At 37.3% G+C, this 14,877-nt stretch overlaps 1 protein-coding gene across 4 annotated transcripts in view; it reads right to left on the bottom strand.

Annotated features, from left to right (window-relative positions):
* Positions 1-2,674: 2,674 nt before the first annotated feature.
* Positions 2,675-14,877, bottom strand: part of LOC125673551 (RING finger protein 17-like) — a 93,846-nt gene continuing 81,643 nt past the window's right edge. For 3 of the 4 annotated variants that reach the window (XM_056160234.1, XM_056160235.1, XM_056160236.1), the window contains 4 exons: positions 14,413-14,548; positions 12,492-12,654; positions 9,634-9,752; positions 2,675-3,650 (listed from right to left, as the gene is read on the bottom strand). In XM_056160234.1, coding sequence (XP_056016209.1) covers positions 3,482-3,650; positions 9,634-9,752; positions 12,492-12,654; positions 14,413-14,548 — 587 coding nt within the window. In that variant the 3' untranslated portion in view covers positions 2,675-3,481. Of the gene's footprint in view, positions 3,651-7,166; positions 7,190-9,633; positions 9,753-12,491; positions 12,655-14,412; positions 14,549-14,877 lie in introns of all 4 variants that reach the window. The other variant, XM_056160237.1, reaches the window with a different exon arrangement.

Raw genomic sequence — 14,877 nt, 5'->3', positions numbered from 1 at the left:
AGAATAGGTCCTTGCTTGTCGTAAGAGGCGACTAAATGGGGTGGTCCTTTGGACGAGACCGCAAAAACCGAGGTCCGGTTTCGCACGATAAACACCCCTCCCTGCTCAATGGTCATAAGCGCCGGGCATAGGCCTAAAATTTTGCAGCCCTTCACCGGCAGTGGTGACGTATCCATATATCGAGTGAAATATTCTCGAGGGACGTAAAACAATATTCAATCCCCCTAACGATGTCATACACCGTTTTAGAGGGTACTTTCTAGATATTCAATACTTTCAAATTACTGCGTGATGCAATACTCATCTGGACTTTCCTATTTATACAAGTGATGTAGTACGCTTATCTGGACTTTCCATCTATACACGTGAAGTAATACACTCATCTGGACTTTCCCATCTATACACGTAAAGTAATACACCGATTTGGACTTCTCTATTTATACACGTGATGTAATACATTCATCTGGACTTTCCTATCTATACACGTGAAGTAATACTCATCTGGATTTTCCCATCGATACACGTGATCTAATACGCTATTTGGACTTTCCCCATCTATACACTGATATAATAGTCATCTAGACTTTATTATTTATACACGTGATGTAAAACGCTCATCTGGACACGATGAAAGTCTTCACATTAATTAACAACAGTACATGTACCAATTAAAGTAATCAACGGAAAAGGAGTCACCAGTATCTCCAGGGTTCACATACTCCTCCAGGAAATAGTGACTATTTAATACCCATATTTACATTATCAATTTTTGTCAGGATTAAATCTACACTATATCAATGCAGTTTATTTTTCGATGAAAACACTAACCGTTCAACCTCGCATGATAAGGTGCACCACTCGGGTACATAATTATGTCCGTCTGCAATGAGACTCTATTTACATAACTAAGTCACAAGATGTCAACTGCAATTGAAAAAAAGCAACAGTGACCAACCTTTGGGTCCATAAATAACCATAAAATTCCAGGTCACTGTGACCTATATTTCTATCACCCCCCCCCCCCCCCAAGATGCATCAACTGATTTGATAGTTCCAGGCCTCAGTTTGAAAAATAATTCGTACGAGAAGCCACAGTGACCTACTTTTGGTTCTCGACACCCCCTCCTCCCCTTTAAAAAACTGACCAAGTTTCATGGTCCTATTCCTTGGCCACCAAAACTAACAGATGGACAGACGATATCGCCTACAGTATACACCAGCCCGTCAAAATACCGTGCAAGTAGAATTTTTAGCTGGGATTTAATTTTGGCATTATTAGAGAGGGTGCTGATCGCTGAACTTGAATATCTCTCGCAATTTATTCCGTATCGTTGGCAACAGATATCTTATAAAGTCGCAAAATATTACCATTGCTAAATATACATGTATACATCCATCTTTATGGAAAAATCGCTAAATTTGTGCACCACTAAAAAATTCCACTTATGGATATGACCACATAAAAACCAAACTAGTACAATACACGTTACATGTCCATATCATTTGTAGCTGCAGAACTGTAGCTCTCTGAAAAAAAATATTTTGACGGAACAGAGAGCTACAGTTCCACCCCTAATAAAAACCTTCGATTTACGGCGCACAAAAAGTTGCGCACGGTTGAGGCCTGATATCATTGTATTCTTGTGTTGCTGTCTCATAAATTTAATATCAAAAAATTCTTAACATATTTTCCTACTATAGTTGTGTCCAAACATACCTTCAAATATTCATTAAAGCCCCATACGACCCGAAAACTCCCAGCTTCAAATAATTTTGTTTGTTGACGTAGCCATGTTAGGTAGCCGGGTCAATTCGAACCCTGTTGTTGTTGTTGGTACATGTATATATTCATAAGATTCGTTATAAGTTATATGTTCGCTCTTCATTTATTATCAACACGAATAATTTATAGAAATTAAAAAATAAAGTTTTTCTAAAGGTAAAATAAGCTCTTGATTAATGATAATGTCACAAAAGTCCTTAACACTCGTGTGAAAGAGATGGAGACCGGACCAGACTAATGAAAGCCGCATTGCCGTGAGTTTAGCTATTTGAATAATTATTACTTAAAGGAACTGGATTTAAAATATTTAACTAAAATATTTGTGGGGATATTAGTTCACATCTAGACGTTATTGTGCAAGTATGGAAATGAACCGGGGTTCGAATTGACCCAGTTACCTAACATGGCTACGTCAACACACGAATTCATTTGAAGCTGGGAGTTTACGGGTCGTATGGGGCTTTAATGAATATTTGAAGGTATGTTTGGACACAACTATAGTAGGAAAATATGTTAAGAATTTTTTTATATTAAATTTATGAAACAGCAACACAAGAATACAACGATATCAGGCCTCAACCGTGCGCAGCTTTTTGTGCGCCGTAAATCGAAGGTTTTTATTAGGGGTGGAACTGTAGCTCTCTGTTCCGTCAAAATATTTTTCAGAGAGCTACAGTTCTGCAGCTATATCATTTGTATCAGGGGAGAAATCGACTTCAGCAGCAGTTTTCAAATTTATACCTCCCTTGTTTATACACCATATTATACAAACTTTCCGTTTCTATCAGAATCTTTTAAGTCACGCCTCATATCAATGAATTTTTTTAAAATCAGAATCTTACGTCACGCCTCGGAGCAGATGTACTCTGATCATAGAACATAAAAAAGAAATAACTTTATCCAGTTTTACTATATACAGAGATCAAGGAATGAAATCTTCACAATACACAAATAAAATGGAATATCTTTCCAGCAGTAAAATGTAATGAGGTCATTTATATTTCAACAACTGTATTCCTTTACACATTGGAAGAAAATAGATACGGGTACATCTTATCATCCCCCCCCCCCAACAAACTACTGGCAATCTAAGTTAAATTCAACACTAAACAGTCCTGTCCCAGTTACTCGTGGTTTGTTACTAATGCTCTCTATATGATAAAACATAATAAAACTGCGAGTGTTTTAAAGAAGGAAAGAATTCGTGTCTACATCTTGCAGTGAATTATCATCAACAGTTACTGAATATGAACGGAAGCATATTCAAGGTAATGAGAGAAATCAGACTCAGGTGAACCGAAAAAAAATAATAATGAAAAATTGATAAATGGTAAACAAAACACTTCATCTCATCATAAATCTCTGTTGGTGATGATGACTTATTCTTATGAATAATGACTTATTCTTTTAACTTATCGTTCAGATATTCAATACACTACGAATACCCGCTATAACACTGTGCATGTACTTATTTATGCGAATTTAAAATTTCGTGCAGTCGGGGTTGATGCACTATTTATAGTTATATCACGATTTAGCGCTTCTTCCGTGTACGAGAATGGATAAATAGAGAATTTTATATTTTAGTGTAAGTATGAATTAGCGCTCTTAATTTGAATCCCGCTAAATCAAGTACACGCACAGTATCCAAGGAGACGAAATGTCTGACGAGTATGTATAATGGATGCGTTCCCGCGTCTACTCGGTCGTCTGCTCTCCCTCCAGCCTATCCACCTCAACAACAACGAGGCCAGACGGGGCTTTCTCAACATCTGATAGGCTATCTTCTTTTTCCTCCTCTACCACACCTAAATCCTCAACTTCTTCCAATTCTATGGCACAGGTTCCAGAGAGAGTCTCGTCCTGCCTGTGTCAAATCACAAAAGAGCAAATCAAATTTCAGATCGAATCAAATCTAAGAAACTAACAAATGAACAAATTAATTCTCAAAGGATTACGCAATTTAATGGATTAAATCATATCATCACAACACCCCCCCCCCCTCCCCAAATATGAATAGATCTATAAATATAGCTACAAGAGTAAGAGTTTTCCTAATACATAAAGATATGATGTTCTATTACTGCTGCCTATTACATCCCATATAACGGGAGGGGTCTTTATTTTGCCACACCTGCTGTGACACGGGACCTCGGTTTTTAGTCTCATCCGAAGGACCGCCCCATTAAGTCGCCTCTCACAATAAACAAGGGGAACAATCGACCTATTCTAACATGTATCCCTGGTGGTGGGGTACAATCGACCTATTCTAACATATATCCCTGGTGGTGGGGTACTGAGAACCCATTCTAACATATATCCCTGGTGGTGGGGTACTGAGGACCTATTCTAACATATATCCCTGGTGGTGGGGTACTGAGGACCTATTCTAACATCTATCCCTGGTGGTGGGGTACTGAGGACCTATTCTAACATGTATCCCTGGTGGTGGGGTACTGAGGACCTATTCTAACATACATCCCTGGTGGTAGGGAACAATCGACCTATTCTAACCACCATCCCCATGGGATCATTCTGAAGAAGAAACAATAGAACATATATTCTATGGGAATGTGATTTTTTTTTTAATTACAAGTTTTCCTATCAGAATTGGAATATTTTCTGGAAGATAAGACTGATTTACAGATAGCTGTTACAAAACAAGATGTGGATGTGAAACACTGAAACCCTCTTCGGATTACAACATTTTAGTGAATAATTTTCAAAGTAGGTCATAGGTCAATTTCAAGGTCAACGAAATTGGTGCTAGTGGAAAGGTCTTCTCCAAAGGAATACACATGCTAAATATAAAAGCAGTGCCTTAAAAGATATGGTTTACATTAGAATTTTCTAATAGTAGGTCCAAGATCATGTAAAGGTCACCAGGTCAAACATTTTGGTACCAATGGAAAAGTTTTGCCACAAGGAATACAAATGCCAAATATGAATACTGTTGTATAATAAGTACAAATATAAATTCCTATAAGAAAATTAAGGCGTGGGTAAATTTTCTGTGATGTTCAACAGTTGATATATATTACCTCTTCCTATATAACCTAGTTTATACAGTTTTCCTCACTATTTTGGACTTAATTCAGAAATCACGGGAATAAATCACATTCCATACCGTAAATTGTATTGATGTTACACATAAAATATATTAACTTTAGTTTTCATTTTCATCATTTAAAAAAAAACAACAACCCAGTTTGTAGCAATTGTGGTTAAGCTGAAGAACGGTTACACTAAGCCTGGCCTATAAAGAAAACATGTCTTTCATCTGATTGTAAAAGTTGCACAAACCTATTTATTCTTCTATAAACAACAGCGAGATAAAGGCCGTATTTACTTGTTGATATACCCTGATCGACCTGGACTCTAAAAGTACAATGTTAATGATAATTGTATGCTTGTTCCAAAACATGCCTCTGGTCCTAGATAATTATATCCTTACAGAGAACTTTTGGATTATGATAACCACTTTCTATAAAGACATGTACAACTGTACCTGCTAATAAAAGTAGTGAGATAAAACAAAACAAATTCCAAATTGTGTCTTATAAAAACAAAACAACATTTTAACTGATCTTAAAATATAACGGAAGAACCTGGTTTTCTCCTTTTCATAACAAATATCTCAAAGAAAATTAATATTTTTTCCCCTTTCAAGAACAGTTATCTCAAAAGAACTTGTTTTTTCCCCTCTCTTCCCTATAATCAAAACTAGCTCAAAGAATTTGCGTCCCCCCCCCTTTCAATTAACAAAAAAATCTCAAATAACTTGGTTTTTCTCCTTATATCCAATTACATGTAATAGACCGCTTTTCTATCTGATTTCCATAGTGAATTTCCACAGAGAGAGAGAGAGAGAGAGAGAGAGAGAGATTCAAAATCGAAAATTCATTTTTTTTTTTCATTTGATTTAAAATTTTTTTTTAGTCAAGTATAGGCCACATTTCCTCTTCATTCAACTCGGGTCTGAAGCATTCCAACTAAATTTTCTTCTTCATTCACCATCACAATAACTAGGTTGTTGATGAATTTGAGTTGTATAGATCAAATTTTCTCAACATTTGAAGAAAATCAAAATCCTTGCCACATGCACATCTTCAATACCCATAAAAACATTCTGTAAAATGAGAAGATCCTCACTTAAAAACTGTGGGAGGAGTTAAGATAGACAAATCACATATCCCAATCAAATTTCAAATATAAGGGGCAAAACTCCAGCAAGAGAGGTTGAAATGGATCTAAATTGAAACATGATCTAGAGTGACCCACAAACAAGCCATGTACTCAGTAAGTTTCAGCTTGTTATGTGACAGAGAAATGAAAGTAGAAACAGAAAACCTGATGGAAGAACAGACATCGCTGTACCACAATACACATCCTGTCGAATGACACGGGTCTAAATATTATTGACATTAAATTTTGGATACCTGGTAAAATCACAGTATAGGAGACCCTCAATTACAAATATGTCCTCATTGTGTGAGGATTCTGGTCATTGTGTGAATTTATGGGCATGGGAGTTACCTCCCCTGAAAATCTGTGAAAACTAACATCTCGATCCTGTTCATGGACAACATGTCCAGTTTTAACATTCACAATTCTACTCATAAGGATTTCTCAACAAAACTCGATACAAATTTCAAAACTACAGTAATGAAAGTGTCACTGGACAAAACGAAAATCCTGGAATGATTGACATGGGTGTATTTGGTAGTTTTTAGCTTCAGTTCATCTTCTCATGTACTGCTGTTTGGAATGTAAATTTTGTCTACAAGCATTTTATCATTCATTAACATTAGGAATAATAAATTAATTGTCTACAAGCATTTTATATCATTCACTGCTGCTACAAATGGTAACTTTGTCTACAAGCATTTTATCATTTACTAACATTAGGAATAATAAATAAATTGTCTACAAGCATTTTATATCATTCACTGCTGCTACAAATGGTAACTTTGTCTACAAGCACAGAGCAAAGTTCAACATCTACAATCAGGGGTGGGAATCAGTAAATTGAATACACCAATTTTCCCCCAACTGTCCCATAATTTCCTGAATATCTGAAATATTTACCCCATTGCATATTCATTAAAGATGCATTGAAAAATGATAATTTTCCATTTCAAACTTTTGTTTACTACTTTATTTAATAATGTAGAATTGCCCTGTTTAGAAAGGGAGGATATAATTTTGACAATGTAGATTTTTCCAGTTGAGAAAGAGAGGCAATATAATTTTTCTCAGCATACATTGTCTACACTAGCAAGCGTACACAGAAAAAGCAGAGCAAAGATTATATGGTGTTAATTATAGGAGGATATATTCAGTGCATGGACCAATCACCACCGTGGACACATATCCCGCTTACCTGTCTACCCAGGAAGGAAAGTACTATGGGGAAAAAAATGTGAAGATTTACCGATTTGTTTCCTTACAATAATCATCCGACAGTCATAGTATTCATCAATTCAACGGAATTTGTTAGATGCTTTCTGGAGTATAAACCAAAATGTGATTAAAAAATGTCCGAATGCACGGGTACAATAGAACTTGAACAAGATTCACAAACAAGTTTATGAAATTTTTCTTTTTTGACTGCTAATGCAAATACTGCATTAAAAAAAACAACTCAAGATCAATGTTTGATATTTGAATCACCAAGTCATTTCTTTAACGTATAATGTAATTTATGTCCTAAATTTGAAAACTTTAACATAAAGTGAGAGAATCTTGCTCGTTATACAGGGTGTGCATTATTAGAGTTGTCCAAAGAACAAAATGTCTTTCGTTCAGGTTAGTTCCGTACGACTAACACGACAGTTATATACAGCGAAGTTCCGTACGACTAACAGGACAGTTATATACAGCGAAGTTCTCTACGACATCACATGACAGTTATATACAGCGAAGTTCTGTACGACATGACAGTTATATACAGCGAAGTTCTGTACGACATGACAGTTATATACAGCGAAGTTCTGTACGACTAACAGGACAGTTATATACAGCGAAGTTCTCTACGACATCACATGACAGTTATATACAGCGAAGTTCTGTACAACATAACAGGACAGTTATATACAGCGAAGTTCTGTACGACTAACAGGACAGTTATATACAGCGAAGTTCCGTACGACATGACAGGACAGTTATATACAGCGAAGTTCTCTACGACATCACATGACAGTTATATACAGCGAAGTTCTGTACGACATGACAGTTATATACAGCGAAGTTCTGTACGACATGACAGTTATATACAGCGAAGTTCTGTACGACATGACAGTTATATACAGCGAAGTTCTGTACGACTAACAGGACAGTTATATACAGCGAAGTTCTCTACGACATCACATGACAGTTATATACAGCGAAGTTCTGTACGACATGACAGTTATATACAGCGAAGTTCTGTACGACATGACAGTTATATACAGCGAAGTTCTGTACGACATGACAGTTATATACAGCGAAGTTCTGTACGACATGACAGTTATATACAGCGAAGTTCTGTACGACTAACAGGACAGTTATATACAGCGAAGTTCTCTACGACATCACATGACAGTTATATACAGCGAAGTTCTGTACGACATCACATGACAGTTATATACAGCGAAGTTCTGTACGACTAACAGGACAGTTATATACAGCGAAGTTCCGTACAACATGACAGGACAGTTATATACAGCGAAGTTCTGTACGACTAACAGGACAGTTATATACAGCGAAGTTCCGTACGACATGACAGGACAGTTATATACAGCGAAGTTCTCTACGACATCACATGACAGTTATATACAGCGAAGTTCTGTACGACATGACAGTTATATACAGCGAAGTTCTGTACGACATGACAGTTATATACAGCGAAGTTCTGTACGACATGACAGTTATATACAGCGAAGTTCTGTACGACATGACAGTTATATACAGCGAAGTTCTGTACGACTAACAGGACAGTTATATACAGCGAAGTTCTCTACGACATCACATGACAGTTATATACAGCGAAGTTCTGTACGACATGACAGTTATATACAGCGAAGTTCTGTACGACATGACAGTTATATACAGCGAAGTTCTGTACGACATGACAGTTATATACAGCGAAGTTCTGTACGACATGACAGTTATATACAGCGAAGTTCTGTACGACATGACAGTTATATACAGCGAAGTTCTGTACGACATGACAGTTATATACAGCGAAGTTCTGTACGACATGACAGTTATATACAGCGAAGTTCTGTACGACATGACAGTTATATACAGCGAAGTTCTGTACGACTAACAGGACAGTTATATACAGCGAAGTTCTCTACGACATCACATGACAGTTATATACAGCGAAGTTCTGTACGACATAACAGGACAGTTATATACAGCGAAGTTCTGTACGACTAACAGGACAGTTATATACAGCGAAGTTCTGTATGACATGACAGGACAGTTATATACAGCGAAGTTCTCTACGACATCACATGACAGTTATATACAGCGAAGTTCTGTACAACATAACAGGACAGTTATATACAGCGAAGTTCTGTACGACTAACAGGACAGTTATATACAGCGAAGTTCCGTACAACATAACAGTTATATACAGCGAAGTTCTGTACGACATGACAGTTATATACAGCGAAGTTCTGTACAACATAACACGACAGTTATATACAGCGAAGTTCCGTACGACTAACAGGACAGTTATATACAGCGAAGTTCTCTACGACATCACATGACAGTTATATACAGCGAAGTTCTGTACAATATGACAGTTATATACAGCGAAGTTCCGTACGACATGACAGTTATATACAGCGAAGTTCACTCACAAATCTGAATCTTCTTGGAAGTGTAGAACACCATCATCAATCAGTTGTTGGTAGACAAGTCGAGCATTGGTCCAATCTCCCTCAGTAGAAAACAACTCTCCCTGTAAGGGATCTAGTCTCTAAAACAGACAGATGCAGACAGTAACATTCCTACCCCTGCATAATTATGCTCACAGTTGCCATGTATTTACTCATAAATGCCCAAGGGTCACATCGCTCACCTGAGTCACCTTGGGTCACATTGCTCACCTGAGTCACCTTGGGTCACATCACTCACCTGAGTCACCTTGGGTCACATTGCTCACCTGAGTCACCTTGGGTCACATCACTCACCTGAGTCACATCGCTCACCTGAGTCACCTTGGGTCACATTGCTCACCTGAGTCTCCTTGGGTCACATCGCTCACCTGAGTCACCTTGGCCCTGCTGTTGTTCAGCTTACTGTTGTGATTTTTAAACATTTTTTTCTCAATCTTTATTCCCATGAAAAATTTCAAAGGGTTCCAACATAACTGAACATGAATTCACATAGCTGCAGAACTGTAGTTCTCTGAGACAAGAGGCCCATGGGCCACATCGCTCACCTGAGTCACCTTGGCCCATATCTTAAGATTTTCCGTACATTTTTTTTGCATGTAAAACTTTGGTCCCTATTATGGCCCCAACCTACCTCCAGGGAGCATGATTTTTACAAACTTGAATCTGCACAATGTCAGGAAGCTTTCATGTAAATTTGTACTTTGCTAGTCCAGTGGTTCTTGAGAAGAAGATTTTTAAGGATTTTCCCTATATATTTGCATGTAAAACTTTGATCCCCTATTGTGGCCCCATCCTACCCCCTGGGGCCATGGTTTTAGCAAATATGAATCTGCATTATGTCAGGAAGCTTTCATGTAAATCTCAGCTCTCTGGCCCAGTTAAAATATTAGCTTATGTAACAGGAGGCAGATAGACAAACCAAACACTGTTTGATCACACAACCTGCAATTTTTTCAAACATAAAAAAGAACTGAACTTACAAGATTGCTATGCGTAACTATATGCTCCCCCCCCCCCCCCAAAAAAAAAAAAAACAGTTGAAGCACAAAAGTTTCATAACTTCTGTAAAAAAAATTTGTAGATTCAACTACATATGGGGACTAACAATCCTACAAAATTTGAACAAAATTCGTTGAGTGGTTTCCGAGGAGTTGCATCCACAAATTCAAGTGTGAGGGACGGACGGACGGACAGACACCAGTATTTCTATGTCCCCTTCCGTGTTGCGGCGGGTGACAAAAACGTTGGGAACAGAAATCCTTCCAATATGCATTATTTTGACAAAATGCTTCAATGTCTTCACAAAGGTCTTAATTTGAAAACTGCGAGACAAGTTAGATGGACACTTAGTAAAATTTCCTCAAAACTAAGTTCAACAACCTGTCATTTTCTCAGAAATCGAAGAAAACTAAATCCTTGCTACATTCATCTCTTCAATACCCATACAAACTCTACACAACAAGGGGGGGGGGGGGGGGGGGGGGGGGGGGGGGGGGGGGGGCTATTTCAAGTCAAAGGGAGTTATTATATGAAATTCAATTACAAAAGCTTCAAAGACTTTCAGAGATATAATCTAGAAACGAAAATTTGACCCAAAATTAATTAATAGCAAAAAGTGAGGGACAATAAGTGAGGGGCAATAAGTGAAGGCAATAAATGAGGGACAATAAGTGAAGGCAATAAATGAGGGGCAATAAGTGAAGGCAATAAGTGAGGGGCAATAAGTGAAGGCAATAAGTGAGGGGCAATAAGCCCCTCACTTGAAAACTGGGAGGAGACAGACAAATCATGTAATCTCCATATAACACTATATATACATGTAGCAAAACTCCTGCAAAGGAGGACAAAATGGATCAAAATTATAAAATGATCCAAGGAAGCTACACATGATCCCAAGTGACCTACAAAGAAGCTATACTGAGAGTATCAGCTTAATATAAGACGGAGAAATGAAAACAGAAAACGAATGTACACACATCGCTGTACCATCTAAAGAAGTGCATATAAAAACAATATGATCTAAATCTTCAATCTCTCGGGGAGGGGCATTAAAGTTCCTGACCAGTCAAATCAATTACATTCCATTTCTCAGCTTGGATATCTATAACCCAAAATATCTCAAAATTTATTACTGAAAACCTTTTCTTTCACTAGGATTTATCAAGTGATTTTCTTTAAACTCAGTTCTCAGCTTGGATATCTAAAAACCACAAATATCTCAAAATTTGTTACTGAAAAACTTTTCTTTCACTAGGATTTATCAAAAGAGTATATCTGTGTCAAAACATGAAATCAAAATCTGGAGCATGTTGTTAATAATCAAATTATACAAAATAAACCAGGCTTACACATACAAGAATTACAACAGGCATACAGGAATTTCTTTTCATTTTCTACACCATGAAATACTCTTTGTACTATCAGGGATGCGACTGAATTCCACAGAAATCGGAGGAAAACTGGTCAAAATGGGAGGAAAACACCTCACCCTACCTGGCAAATATCATTTTCTGCCACTTTAGATCAAATCCATAGTGTTTCATTTTTTCAAAAATTTAGCAAATCAGAGGATTTCCTCTGAAAAGAGGAAAATTCACACCCCTGACTATACTTTTACTGCCCATGGGCAACGAGTAGAGAATAAAATCAACCATGGCTATCCCAAGATGCATTCTCCAAGAACATGTTTTACAGAATGTTAGATGGACAAAATGCAGGAACATTTTTTGACAGTCCCCCAGGGTTAGATAATGTTCATATGTAAACCTAGTTTTTCTGCATCATTCATTTTTCTTTTAGACATGATCTTGCCATCTGACCTTTACGCAGCACTGAACGACCTTTGCCCCAGTGACCCTCAGCATCTCCTCCTGTGCTTGTCGACTCCATGATGAATCCTGGGGGGGATGACTGATGCCAGACAAAACCAGTCTCTGAGCCTGGGCGGGGAGGCTGTGAAACTCCGAGGGTAGCGACCTCACCCTGCAGGAGACAAAAACAAGGGATTGAAGATGTCACATGTAGGATAGGTCAGTATCTCTATTTACAATCAGTACTTATAGTTTTCTATGGATATAGATATTGGAGGAATGAATGTTACTAAAAAACAGTAATGAATTCTTGTATACAATGGATAAGCATCATTAATCAAAATCATAAAAAGCACAGCCATTTTCAATGAATTCCTATACATGTACCTCTCAATTATACACACAGTTAAAATAGAGCACAATTCCCCCCCCCTCCCCCCCAAAGTATAGCTGTAACAATTAATGTCCCAAGGTGCTATTTAATGAATTGTACATTAATAGCAATTGCTTTGGTTTGTGTTTTAGGTATGAAACATCATAATACTACATGCATGTTTCAATTTGTGTATGACACCCATGATCTCCAACTCAATCTGCCTGTTCTAGCCAACATTCAAGAAGAGTGTAAAAATGCAATAATTCTGTGATATCAATCCAAAATACAATTTATTGAGAATTTTCAGTTGTTTTGAGTTTTTTGAAAATTTTCTGAATTTCCCGTTTTCTATTTTTGATTATTTTAATACAAAAACAACTCAAGGATTTTCCGAGTTCTTCCATGTCTGTGTATATTCTGCATTTAGTCAATATTACATCATATCTTCTTTAGGCATCGTCATTTCTGGTTTATCGTCATTAACTAACGTAAATACGCAAGTGTATATGGACGTTGATTCTATGCAAGAATCGAACTAAGGATTTTTTTTTTATAGACGAGTGTTTTTTGTTCCTTTTAACGTAAAAGTAACCCACAAAGGCTTGCAATTGGTATCATTTTTGAAAACCTTCTAAAAATGTTTGGTGTAGTTACATACAAATTTTTTTGATCTCAAGCTCTTGAAAGTCAATCACCGATTGGTCAAGAAAAACAATTGAAATGTTGAAAATTATCAATAACAAGATGTGTTTGTGAAACACAAATGCCCCCCCATAATGGCCAATTTCGAAGATGGCCAAGGTCACAAGGACAGATATCTTGTTAGCAGTAGAAAGATCTTGTCACAAGAAATGCTCATGTACAATATGAAAGCTCTGATACTTACCATTTAGAAGTTATGACCAACGTCAATTTTTTAAAAAGTAGGTCAAATGTCAAGGTCAAAAGGTTTAGTACCAATCGAAAGGTCTTGTCACAAGAAATACTCATGTGAAATATCAAAGCTCCATCACTTACTGTTCAAAAGTTATTAGCAAGGTTAAAGTTTTCAAAAAGTAGGTCAAACTCCAATGTCAAGGTCACAGGGTAAAAATGTTGGTACCCACGGAAAGGTTTAGTTACAAGGAATACTCATGTGAAATATCAAATTTCTATCACTTACTGTTCAAAAGTTATTCACAAAGTTAAAGTTCCAGACAGAATTACGGAATGACAGACAGGAGAATAACAATAAAAATATGGTTAAACAAGAGATGTTTATAAAACATATATACCACTTACCTGTCTGACATAACCACTCACCTGTCTGACATAACCACTCACCTGTCTAACGTAACCACTCACCTGTCTGACATAACCACTCACCTGTCTAACATAACCACTCACCTGTCTAACATAACCACTCACCTGTCTGACATAACCACTCACCTGTCTAACATAAACACTCACCTGTCTGATATAACCACTCACCTGTCTAATGTAACCACTCACCTGTCTGACATAACCACTCACCTGTCTAACATAACCACTCACCTGTCTAACGTAACCACTCACCTGTCTAACATAACCACCTCAGATGTTCCAAAGTCTACATACAGGACTAGGACCTGACTCTGGTGATCGGGGGATGTAATGACTAGACCTCGGTACCAGCAGTGGTCAAAACCGTACTGAGCACAGCACATCATCCCTGAAATAGACACAAGGCATCTCATTCCTGTAATAGTTACAAGGTACATCTCATTCCTGTAATAGACACAAGGCATCTCATTCCTGTAATAGACACAAGGCATCTCATTCCTGTAATAGACACAAGATCCCTGTATTAAACACAGCATCTCATTCCTGTAATAGATACAAGGCATCTCATTTCTGTAATAGATACAAGGCATCTCATTCCTGTAATAGATACAAGATCCCTGTAATAGACAGGCATTTCATTCCTGTAATAGATACAAGATCCCTGTATTAAACACATCATCTCATTCCTGTAATAGATACAAGGCATCTCATTCCTGT

Source organism: Ostrea edulis, chromosome 3 (assembly GCF_947568905.1).
Source record: "Ostrea edulis chromosome 3, xbOstEdul1.1, whole genome shotgun sequence".
NCBI lineage: Eukaryota > Metazoa > Mollusca > Bivalvia > Ostreida > Ostreidae > Ostrea > Ostrea edulis.
This window is presented reverse-complemented; position numbering and strand designations above follow the sequence as displayed.